This window comes from Schistocerca piceifrons, chromosome 3 (assembly GCF_021461385.2).
Source record: "Schistocerca piceifrons isolate TAMUIC-IGC-003096 chromosome 3, iqSchPice1.1, whole genome shotgun sequence".
NCBI lineage: Eukaryota > Metazoa > Arthropoda > Insecta > Orthoptera > Acrididae > Schistocerca > Schistocerca piceifrons.
Genome location: NC_060140.1, coordinates 610,235,027 through 610,248,110, shown reverse-complemented (window position 1 = coordinate 610,248,110; position 13,084 = coordinate 610,235,027). Strand labels below are relative to the sequence as shown.

Below are 13,084 nucleotides of genomic sequence, written 5' to 3'. Positions count from 1 at the left end.
ACGTTAAAACTGAGAAGTCAAATATATAAAATAGTAATAGTCCGAAAAAGCCACTAAGTAACAATTCATATGCCATTAAATAATATTAAAAAAAAGTTTGGAGGGTGTAGAGTATCAGTTTTGTTATCATATTTAACGGCGTGATAATGTACATATCATTCGCCCCATCACTGGTTGTACGCTTCCGCATAAGCACTGGGTCAGAACCCATATGTACATTCACAGGTTGATAAAACAGTAATGAAGTTGCCAAGCAACCGGTTTTGAATATTAATAAACTAATTTGATTTTACGTAACTTATAGTAGTAGTGGGACCCATATGAAACACAAGCAGACTTAAGAAGTACCTATAATTCTAATTGTGTATTTGAAATACATTTGAAAATATAAGGTGCGAACAGGTAGTATACATCAAACATTGAGAAACCATCATGAGGAAGGACAGGTAATAGTGCCACTTATACCAAAAATATACATCGTACTTTAGAGAAATTAAACATAGGCTATGCACGATATCCAGCACTTATTCAAACAGCAAAGGAATTGTTAACATGCATTAAAAATAATTACGTAAAGTGATAACCGGTTCGTATTACTTTGTGTCAACGCCTACGAGATGTCGACTGTAGTAGAATTTTGTTCAGTAGGCGTCCATGAGTTCTGCAAATTACGGAACAAAAATGGAGCATTTTTTTTAAAAACCGAAATTAGTAATGTTATTAAAACAAACCAAAAATAAGTTTACTAGAGACATGCCTAGTAAAACTATTTTAGTAAATAATTTTCGTTTGACACTTGCATAAACATATTGTGAGTTCGTAAATGAGTCGCACGAGTACCACAATTAAAGGATTATTATATTAGCGTGGTATGATTAGTAGTTATTAGTTGGTCCTTACGTGTAAGCGAGTTTACAATGACGCAGTATTTAGTAACGACGCGGTACCATTTGCTTTTCTGTGCAATAGTAGCTCTATGAACCATGCAGCACTAGATAATCTCATACGAAACATGCGTTATGCAGCCCTACCATAAAGTAATGTACCATGATGTGGGAGAGTTTAAGGTGACCCGATCTTCAAACATGTCATATATCCAAATGGTACGTTTCTGAACATTAGTTTATTATCAAAACTTTATCCACAAAGATCCCAGTACAACGTCTAGAAACCTGTAATAGGAACTGTGAAACACCCAGCAGAATGCACAAAACATAATGACGTGTTTTACAATCAGAAGAATGCGGAGTCAAAATCAGTTTTAACAACAAATAAGACGTTACGCATGTCTTGTAGGTATAGTTACTGAAGGTATTAAAATGTAATTATTGTTCTTACGGTCTTCAGTTTAAAGACAGATTTAATGAAGTTCTCCACCCTACTCTATCCTGTGCAATCGTCTGCATCTCCAAATAGCTTCATCTGAACCTGCTCACTGTTCTCGTACCTTGGTCTACACACACACACACACACACACATACACACACACACACACACACACACACTTCTCTCAAGTACTAAATTGATGGCTGGCCGGTGTGGCCGTGCGGTTCTAGGCGCTTCAGTCTGGAACCGCGTGACCTCTACGATCGCAGGTTCGAATCCCGCCTCGGGCAAGGATGTGTGTGATGTCCTTAGGTTAGTTAGGTTTAAGTAGTTCTAAGTTCTAGGGGACTGATACCACAGATGTTAAGTCCCATAGTGCTCAGAGCCATTTTTTGAACTGAATTGGTGATTCCTTGATGTCTCGGGATGTGTCCTATCAATCGATCCCTTCTTTTTGTCAAGATATACCACAAGTTTGTTTTCTCCCCAATTTTATTCACTATTTCCTCATTTGTTACGCGATCTACCCATCTAATCTTTAGCATTCTTCTGCAGAATCAAATTTCAAAAGCTTCAGTTCTCTTCTTGCCTGAACAGCTTATCGTTCAGGCTTCACATCCATACTGGTTACACTCCAGGCAAATGTGTTCAGAAAGACTTCCTAACTTTTAAATTTATAATCGCTGTTAACAAATTTCTCTTCTTCAGAACCGCTTTTTCTTGTCATTCCTAGTCTACACTTTGTATTTTCTCTACGTCAGCCATCATCAGCTATTTACTTCCCAAATAGCAAAACACATCTACTACATTCAGAGTCTCATTTATGCCTAGTATCACCTGATTTAATTCGACTACATTTCATCACCTTTCTTTTGCTTTTGCTAATGTTCATCTCATATCTTCCCCTCAGAACACTGCCCATTCCGTTCAACTGCACTTCCAAGTCCTTCTTCTTTTATGACAAAATTACAATATCCTCAGCAAACTCAGAGTTTTTATTTCTTCTCTCTGAACGTTAATTCCTTCTAAAATTTTTCTTTACCGTCCTTGGCTGCTTGCTCAGTGTGCAGACTGAATTACATCAACTACTGCTCCACTTTCAAACCTTTTGACTCTTATAACTGCCGTCTGGTTTCCGTAAAAGTCGTATATTACCTTTCGCTCCCTGCATTTTACCTTGCTATCTCCTAAATTTTAAAGAGTGTATTCCAGTCAACATTGTCAAGAGCTATCTGTACGTCTAGAAAAACTATAAACGTAGGTTTGTCTTTCTTTAACCATCTTTCAAGATAAGTCGTAGAATCAGTACTGCCTCGAGTGTTCCCAAATTTCTCCAGACTCAGCCTGATCTACCCCTACCTCAATCTAACAGTTTTTCCAATCTTCTGCAACTAATTCGAGCCAATATTTTGCAATAATGACTTATAAAACTGGTCGTTCGGTAAGTTTCACACCTATAAGCCTCTGCCGGCCGTAGTGGCCGAGCGGTTCTAGGGGCTTCAGTCTGGAACCGCGCGACCGCTACGGTCGCAGGTTCGGATCCTGCCTCGGGCATGGATGTGTGTGATGTCCTTAGGTTAGTTAGGTTTAAGTAGTTCTAAGTTCTAGGGGACTGATGACCTCAGCAGTTAAGTCCCGTAGTGCTCAGAGCCAAGCCTATCAGCCTCTGCTTCCTTTCTAGACACAAAGCAAGAAAAGTTGTGAAGTTGTGCATGTTGAAGTAGTACAGGTAGTACAAACCCTTTGTTTACACACTAAAAATATACATTAAAGCATTGTTATTTCTAAAAATACGTCTCAGCACCACAGTGGAATTTTCCTTGTGTCGACAGGTCCGCAGTGAGTCGGTGTGTGACCTGGGCTCCAGACAAGGGGAGCTGAGCCCGCGCGCCGGTCGCCGGACTTCCATCGTGATTGGCGGCGGTGGTGGCGCCGCCGCCGGCAGTAGCGGGTACCTAAGCCCGGGGGGAATCCCCGGTTTCGCGGGGTCCAGGGCCAGCCTGGACTCGGAGATGCGGCGCGCCGCCTCAGAGTACGACTTGGTGCGCAACGCCGCCAACCGGACGTCGGTCCTCATCCGCGACGGCGGCGGCGGCTCCAGGCACCAGCTGCACCCCGTCGAGGCCCACGGCGACGCCAACAGGGTCACCATCAGCGTCGGCGGAGGCGAGCCGCCGTCGCCGCGCCACTTCGACGGCTTCGGCTACCTGACCAGCAGTTCCTCGTGCACGGTCATCGACACCGCCTCCAACAACGCTAACATCATTTACAACAACAAGAACAACACGAGTTCCCTGACGATTCTCTCGCAAAACAGCGCGTCCACCAGCTCGCTCGCCAACCCGGTAGTGATCTCAGTTTCGCACGACGAGGACGACGCCAGGCGCAAGTTTGCGGCCGATCGCCGCCGCCACAGTCATCAGCAACCGCAGCACCACCTGAGCACCGTCACGGTCAACGACGATTCGCCGCACTACGACACGCCGGCCGACAGTGTGCCCAGCAGAGTCACCGTCTTGGAAACTGGCGCTTACGACTCGGGGGCCGAGACCGGTAGCGTCTCGAGCATCGTCATCGATACGGCGACACCGTCCATCTCTGTAGTAGAGGACGGACAAGAAATGGACGAAGAGACTGCAGCGGCCCTCCGCGACCCGGTGGAGGCAGTGCGTAGGAACCTAGTGCCCCACGTATGTGGCAAGAGGGACGACCCGGTGGATAGGCTCAGCTCGCTGATCGACAATGGCAGCCAAGTGAGGCGTTCACCTTCTGAGGAAGTGGAGGAGCCCTACCCTGTGGACGCAGCGGCAGGCAACGACGCCGCCAGGGCTCTGCTTCTGGACGGGGCTGATTCCAGGAAGGTAAGCAACCCTATAGTGTTGCACTTCGTCTTTCAAAGCAATCAGTTATCTCTTGGTGTTGTAGCACTTCTTGCATGCCATGCTTGCTAAGAAAAATTGCAGAGAAATTCCACCTTATCAAGATACCATTTTTTTAAATTATTGCTTTATCCAAAAAATTTTCATTACTGTCTGTGCTACATTCGGTGAGTTTTGTTTACTATTCTGTCTGAAAATTACGAGGGCTATTCGTACAGTAAGGTCCAATCGGTGACGAAATGGAAACCACTGTGAGAATAAAAAATTGTTTCTTTGCAACAGTTCGCTACACCTTCCAGTTACCTCTCTACATAGTTGCCATAACGTCATAGACATTTGTCATAGCGCTGCACCAACGTTCCAGTACTGCCGGCATAGAAGGCAGCTGCCTATTCTTTGCGTCAATTTTATACGTTGCTCTGTAGCTCGTTGTCGTTACCAAAATGTTGTTCTCAAAGCTCGCTTCACAAAGGTGAAACTCAAGGGGAGCCAATTCAGGCTGTATTTTGGGTGATCAAACACTTCCCATCGAAAACGCTGCAGGAGCGTCTTCATTGCCCCTGCTGTGTGCGCCCAACAATTAGCACGAAGAAGGAAACGCAGGACAGTTATGTTATGTGGGCTACATGAAGTCAGGTGAAATTTCTTACCAGGCCTTCATACTTGCCGGGAGACACTATTTATTTAGGCGTCTCTGTGCGCTCACCATGGGCTCAGAACTGAAAAGAGCGACGTGACGCGATCGACGGGAATACTAGACACACCCCAACACATCTCCGCAAAGCTTCATAGAATTTTCACTGTGGTTTCGCTTTCGCACCCTATCCGACCTTACTTTCCGAATAGCCCTTATATTATGGCATAATGTCTCCTGAGATTAAGTGAATTTTAGTTTAAATCAGTGTATACGTACAGAGGACCAATTTTCTTTATTTATTTTGGGTTTTTTGGACCATATCAGCTTGGTACAGATATAAAATCATACATATTATGTCCAAGAAGGAAGGGTCAGTATTCAGGAACAGGACAGGAACGATCATTAGAAGCAAAAAAGCTTAGTAAACATGGGCTTCTAAAATGGATACCTTAACTTCTATGAGTACTTCATCCTCGATACTGTGAAACAATGTCTTCTACTTTAAGCCCTCTGCTTCCCGTATTTTGAGTCGAAGATGGTATGGTCCAAAACATTAAAAAATTTTCTAGTAAACATGAGCTTTAAAATGCGTCCTTTAATCGCTGTGAGTGCTGTATCAGTAGAAGAGATGTGTTTCAATACAGCGAAGGTGACCAAGAGCCTTAATTCTTAAGGTATGCACTTTGGAGTCCATGTTTACTGGACATTTTTTCTTGTTTGGTTCATGCTAACACCTCTCAGAGTGTAGAAAGCGAAGAGCTTGCAATAGTAGAGATTTGTTTCACAGTGTCTAAGATGAAGAAATGATCATAGGTCTTAAGATATCGATTTTAGGGCTCAGTTTACTAGACTTTTTGCTTCGAATGATCATTTCGGTCATATACCTGACTATCAACCATTCATCCTGGGGCACCCTACATACATACAAATTATAGCATGAACAGCTTCAACGATAAGTCAAGATTATTTTAAAACATCTACATATGTACAGCACTTACATCTGAGGAATCTGGACCTATCAATAGAGTCAAAATAGATAACAAAAACGAACAGAGACTGGGAAGTATACATCTGGTCATCAGAGTGTTTATGTAACAACAGATGGTACACCAAATTTCATGTAGACATTTTACTATTGTATCAAATAAAAATAAGGGCTTTGTGTGTTTGACAGTCTCAATGACACAATAAAACAGGAGCACTTTCTAGAAAGGAAGTTTTCGTACGAAACGGTTTTACTGTGCTTCGAAGAAACTGCAGGAAAATAGCAAGTGGTATAGATCTCCTTTTCTCTGACATTCGGAGAAAGATCTCTAATTTTATTTAAATTGCATTTGACATTCGAAATGAATTTTCACTCAAAAGCAGAGTGTGCGTTGATTTGAACCTACCGGACAGATTAAAAACTGTGTGCCAGACTTGGACTCGTGGCGGACAACTGCTCTCCCGACTGGCCATCCAAGCACGACTTACTAGACGTCCTCACAGCTTTACTTCAGCCGGTATCTCTTCCCCTACCTTCCAAACTTCGCAAAAGTTCTCGTGCGTACCCTGTGAGACTAGCATTCCTGGAAGAAAGGAAAATACGCAGAAAAGGCTAAGCCAAAGCCTAGGAAAATGTTTCCAGAATAAATTTGCACTCTGTAGCGTAGCGGGCGGTAATGTGAAACTTCTTGGCAGATTAAAACTGTGTTACGGACCGTGCTCGAACCGGGGACCTTTGGGGCAAGTACTCCATCAACTGAACTATCTCCGCACGTATAATGACTTGACCTCAGAGCCTCACTTCCGCCAGTATCGCTCTCCAACTTTTTCTGCACGTAATTTCAATGTACCAAATAATTTAAAATCTTCTCGCATTCCACCACATAGTGAAAATACAATCTGGCAACAATCCCTAAGACTATGGCTGACAAGGAGACCAGACGACGATCAAATTTTTGTAATTTTATATACTCATGGTACATCAAGTTCAGAACTCAGATATCAATTTCCCAAAGCAGTTCGATGCAACTTTCAAAAATTCTCGAGAAAGTCAACTCCGAAGATTTCCAAGTGTCTTCAGCGTAACGTAAAGAAAGATCGAATTTCTTGCGACAGGCAGCGTGGCCGAATGTTTGCTTGTCATGTGGGGGTCCTGACAAAGATTCTTGGCGCATGCAAATTTGTAAATAAAGGTGCATGTTCTGCGAGAATTTCCGTGAAGTATGATAATGTACATATATACAAGTTTCACGTAATACATAAAGATGAAAAAAAATCAGTGGCGCTCGAGACTGGTGATCACCGGTTCGACTCTCATTTCGGTCACTGTTTTTTCGATTGCCTATTTTATTTAAATATAAAATTTATCGTATGTACGCTGATTAAGACGTATCTAGTCGTCTTTTGTATGAAACATGCACGTCTTATTATTTCTAATCAAATATCGTACAGAAAAATCCAGTTTTATGGCAAATGTAAATTCTTAAGTACTGATCTTTTATAAAAGATTGCTAATAAAGATTTCTTGAATTAAGGGAACTACAAATTATTATTTTTTCGTCCTTAGGTATTGTACGTTTCAAAGAAATGCTCACGGAACATGCACCGTTGTTTAAAAATTTACTACAGTCAAGACTCGAACCCAGGCTGCCCACAGAGTAAGCCAGATTTCACCATAGAGCCATGCGGCCAGTCGAAAAGAGACCTTGATTTGTGGTCTCAGACGCTCAGGAAACTTCAAAGTTACATCGAACTCCTTTGAGAAACTGACATTAGAGCTCTGTGCTTCATGTACCATAAATATAAAAAAATAGAAAACTCCAGTTAGTGTGAGGCCTCCTTGTAAATCAATGCTCCGTTGTGTCGTTTCGCCCGTGAGCGTTAGTCCCGCAAGAAGAACGTATGTGAAGTTTGGAAAAAAAGGTACTGGGGAAGTAAAGCTGGCAGAACTGTCCGCAATACGTGCGGAGGTAGCTCAGTCAGTATAGCACTTGCCCACGAAAGACAAAGGTCCCAGAATCGAGTTCCTGTCCAGCGCAGAGTTTAAATATGCGTTGGATCTTCCTGTATAAAACATTAGTCTTTCCTACACCAATTCGTTTTCCTACATGAGAGCGTTTTCCTGTTCGCATTTTTCTTTTGGTAGCGATGCTCCTCAATAGATAACCCAAAATGTAGGTGTTGTGGTTGGCATTACAGAAGACAAGCGGTAGCCGCAAGGAAGATGGAGCGGAGAAGGGTGCGGCAGATGCGGAGCAGCAGGAGCAGGATGAGGATCAAGGGCAGGAGCATGACCAGGAGGAGGACCTGTACGAGAGTATCAAAGACCACATCTACGAGGAGATCGGCGCGCCCACGGCCACGGCGTCGCCCACGCCCACCACCACGGCCACCTCCTCGGCGGCGACCACGCCCTCCGCGGCGGCTCCCGCGGTCATCGTGCAGGACGAGCACGGTGTGCCGCAGCCCCCAGATGCGCACGGGTCAGTACGTCGCGCCTTCCGACAGCGAACGCGCTCCCAGCCTGACTGCAACTGTTTTATTTTATTATCTATTAGCGGTTTTAAGCATGGCTGTTACTCAGCAACCGTGTACTAGTTTCAACACAGGATAATACAGCCAACCGTTTGCAAATAACTGTTAGGTGCACTGACCTAGGTTTCGACATCTACTAAGCGTGTCTTTATCAGAATGAAATTTTGATAAATCCTATAAAATACACTACTGGCCACTAAAATTGCTACACCAAGAAGAAATGCAGATGATAAACGGGTATTCATTGAACAAATATATTATACCAGAACTGACATGTGATTACATTTTCACGCAATTTGGGTGCATAGATCATGAGAAATCAGTACCCAGAACAACCACATCTGGCCGTAATAACGGCCTTGATACGCCTTGGCGTTGAGTCAAACAGACCTTGGATGGCGTGTACAGGTACAGGTGCCCCTGCAGCTTCAACACGATACCACAGTTCAAGAGTAGTTCAAATGGTTCAAATGGCTCTGACCACTATGGGACTTAACTTCTGAGATCATCAGTCCCCTAGAACTTAGAACTACTTAAACCTAACTAACCTAAGGACATCACACACATCCATGCCCGAAGCAGAATTCGAACATGCGACCGTAGATGTCGCGCGGTTCGAGACTGTAGCGCCTAGAACCGCTAGGGCACTCCGGCCGGCATCAAGAGTAGTGACTGGCGTACTGTGACGAGCCAGTTGGTCGGCCACCATTGACCAGACGTGTTGAGTTGGTGAGAGATCTGGAAAATGTGCTAGCCAGCGCACAGTCGAAAATTTTCTGTATCCAGAAAGGCCCGTACAGGACCTGCAACATGCGGTCGTGCATTATCCTGCTGAAATGTAGGGTTTCGCAGGGATCGAATGAAGGGTAGAGCCACGGGTCGTAACACATCTGAAATGTAACGCCCACTGTTCAGAGTGACGTCAATGCAAACAAGAGGTGACCGAGACGTGTAACCAGTGGCACCCAATACCATCATACCGGGTGATACGCCAGTATGGCGATGACGAATACACGCTTCCAATGTTCGTTCACCGCGATGTCGCCAAAAACGGATGTGACCATCATGATGCTGTAAAAAGAACCTGGATTCATCCGAAAAAATGACGTTTTGCCATTCGTGCACCCAGGTTCGTCGTTGAGAACACCATCGTAGGCGCTCCTTTCTGTGATGCAGCGTCAAGGGTAACCGCAGCCATGGTCTGCGAACTGATAGTCCATGCTGCTGCAAACGTCGTCTAACTGTTCGTGCAGATGGCTGTTGTTCTTGCAAACGTCCTCATCTGTTGATTCAGGGATCGAGACGTGGCTGCACGATCCGTTACAGCCATGCGGATAAGATGCCTGTCATCTCGACTGCTAGTGATACGAGGCCGTTGGGATCCAGCACGGCGTTCCGTATTACCCTCCTGAACCCACCGATTCCATATTCTGCTAACAGTCATTGGATCTCTACCAACGCGAGCAGCGATGTCGCGATACGATAAACCGCAATCGCGATAGGCTACAATCCGGCGTTTATCAAAGCCGGAAACGTGATGGTACGCTTTTCTCCTCCTCACACGAGGCAGCACAACAACGTTTCACCAGGCAAAGCCGGTCAACAGCTGTTTGTGTATGAGAAATCGGTTGGTAACTTTCCTCATGTCAGCACGTTGTAGGTGTCGCCACCGGCGCCAACCTTGTGTGAATGCTCTGAAAAGCTAATCATTTGCATATCACAGCATCCTTCCCGTCGGTTAAATTTCTCGTCTGTAGCACGTCATCTTCTTGGTGTAGCAATTTTAATGGCCAGTAGTGTAGCACATAGAAAATTAAGAATGACAAAAAGCACAATAACCAAGATGACAGTTTTCAACAAGTACGTAGGTCAATTACGTAAAATTACATTTATTAGAGTCAGAAACGAATACAATACATGGTTATTGCCGTTAAAAGTCAATGAAAGAAAGAAAAATCAATTACATTTCTGGTGACCAAAATCTTGCAACATCAGTCGCGCTCAGAGTGCCAGCCAGATCTCCCTCTGTTCAAGATGCAGCGCACAGATGACACTCCAGTAGGCGATCGATAGCCTGCGGCTCTCACAGCTGGTGGTACCCACAGAGAACTGTCATTTTTGGGGGATATTCCTCCAGCTTACAACTCCAGAACAAAGGCTGTTGAGCGACCTCCATATAATCCAGTTTTGTTCATGATCTGGTGAACGCGTTTTCGAAGGGAGAGACCAGGTAGAGTTATTCTCACGTCGAGAAATCCAAAGTTGTTTCGTTGCTGTAAATGATGCTTTTTGCAGGACTGAAGAGATGTTGAGGTAACGTCTTCTGGACCTGAACCTTGGGTCTGCTGGAACGTGCTAATGTAAATGGTTGGGTTTCCTAACGAGCCTGATTTGTTCTCTGCGCGTTGACAGACGGTTCACGACTAATTAACAAATAGCGTTGGTTTCAGCCGACCTCTAATGAGTCTATGCGTTTCGTTTAGCGCCTTGTCAACTATGTTTCCGTGGATAGATTTGTACCAGACTGGGCATGCATACTCTGCAGCACTGTAACATGTCGATAGTGCCGTCGTTCTCACATTTTGTGGTCAAGTGCCGTAAGTTCTTGTAGTGATTCTGCGAAGGATATTATTTCCATCATCATCATCGTATTCTTGCAATGCTGTTTGTACAGAGTACGATCCACGGTAACTATCAGATGTTTTGAATGGGGCGTATTTACTAGGTGTATTCCTTGCCATGTGATGTTAAGTATGCGACGTGCTTAATTGTGGTTAGCTAGGTTTAAACAGTCTCAGTGCAACTCACAGGTGGGCTTCAACGTCTTCAAAGAATTTCCCTTTAATGGCTAATGCCAGGTCGTCGGCATGAAGCAAATTGCTTGTGGTCGTCATTGGTATCGATGCGATGTTAAATAACATCGGCGAAAAAATACTTCCTTGTGGTAAGTCATTTCTTTGACTCCACCGTGAACTACGCTGAACCTGGAAGACCACACAAAACTCCCTGTTTTGGAACAAACTTTGAACAAGTTTTGTGAAACGATAATCTTTCGTTATCCCATACATTTTCTCTGTCAATGCACTGTGACTAACAGTGTCATAAAAAGCCATCGGATCATTAAAAGCTACTCCAGCAATTTTCTGGGTTTTAAAGTCACTCTCAGTGGATTGCGTGAGATTGAGGACGTGAGACGTACAGCTTATTTCTAGGCTGAACCGGACTTGTTGTTAAGTCAGAACTGAATTATTTTCAGCCATAATGGCTATGTTTGTGAACCGTGACTGTGTGGGATAACTATTTATTTCATGTTTCTGCTACCAGTCACTTTTTATTTTATGCTTAATCTAACATAATGCAACGCGTTTCTAACATGTTCTGTTCAACTTCAGGCGTTTATACATACATACATAGAGAAATGGTACTTCAAAATAAACAGTCTTAAACTAGATTAATCTAGAACACTTTGTCCTTTTTTTTACTGTAGCTGCTGGTTTGGCATTTGGGGGGAAGGAGGGGGGCAGTGTATGGCTAGAAATCGAAATCAGTGATGACTTCTACTGGTTTTCTTCTTTGTGGTTGACTATGTGTATCACAGCAATTTCATCATCTTGCTACCTCACTTGCATCAGTGGTGTAATGGCGGAGCTGTTGATTGACATTAGACTATTGCACATTATATTTTGTCACTGATTGCCAACGTAATTCACTGCACAAATTGCTTCGATGTTATACACACAACACAGCAGCTACAGTAAAAAACAATGCACAAAGTGTTCTAGATTAATCTAGTTTAAGACTGTTTATTTTTAAGTAACATTTCTCTATGTATGTATGTATGTATGTATAAACGCCTGAAGATGAACAGAACATGTTCGAAACGCGTTGCATTATGTTAGATTAAGCATCAAATAAAAAGTGACTGGAAGCAGAAACTGAAATAAATAAGTTAGAACTGGCTCTACAGCACGGACCAAACAGTTCAGCACCATTCGCTCGGCGCTTCTGAACAGATGACATAAAGAGGATATTGGCCTGCCACTTACGACACATATCGCGTCGAGGAAGCACGCGAACGCTTTATGGCCAGTGGACTCACACTTAACCCTTTTTCACGAGCGAATTCTTTTTCTCAATCGACTACCTGTTGCGAGTGGAACTACTGCGGCGCCCCTGCCGCTTTAATCCTCTATTCAGCCTCGGCTGTCATGAGTGATCGTTTCCGTTTACATGCCGGCGCTAAAATTCCACTGTGCAATTCGGCTCCTGAATGGTGAAAATGAGGGTGTGAGGAGCCATCATTTTAAAGAAAAAATCGCAGTATAGTGTGAGAATGAAGGAACAAGAAATAATAACAGAGTTTATTAACGACCAAAATAAATTCCGCTGTGAATGTTCTTGACAGCGACCGCATGGCGAATTCTCCATGCTCCTGAGAACTCAAAGAATAGGTAGTGTGTCGTCCAAACATTTCAAAAATCTACATTTATTTACCCGAGAAAATGTATACTTACAAATACGTCAAACGATATATACTCGACAATAAACAGCGCTTTTTAACTTCATACTTTGCATCTTATTTTCTTTATAAGTGACAAATAACACCGAAAATTATTTTTCCCGTTAAACAGACCTGACTTTTTCACCATTGAAACCATTTTCATTACTAAACGGTTATCTATCTGTACCCTTGTTATATACAATGCGGGCTATTTCTTTGTCT

At 43.6% G+C, this 13,084-nt stretch overlaps 1 protein-coding gene across 1 annotated transcript in view; it reads left to right on the top strand.

Annotated features, from left to right (window-relative positions):
- The window catches only part of LOC124788892, a 123,556-nt gene that overhangs the window by 23,444 nt on the left and 87,028 nt on the right, over nucleotides 1-13,084 (top strand). Inside the window, exons 3-4 of the mRNA XM_047256173.1 lie at nucleotides 3,159-4,187; nucleotides 8,026-8,309. Coding sequence (XP_047112129.1) covers nucleotides 3,159-4,187; nucleotides 8,026-8,309 — 1,313 coding nt within the window. The remainder of the gene's footprint in view (nucleotides 1-3,158; nucleotides 4,188-8,025; nucleotides 8,310-13,084) is intronic.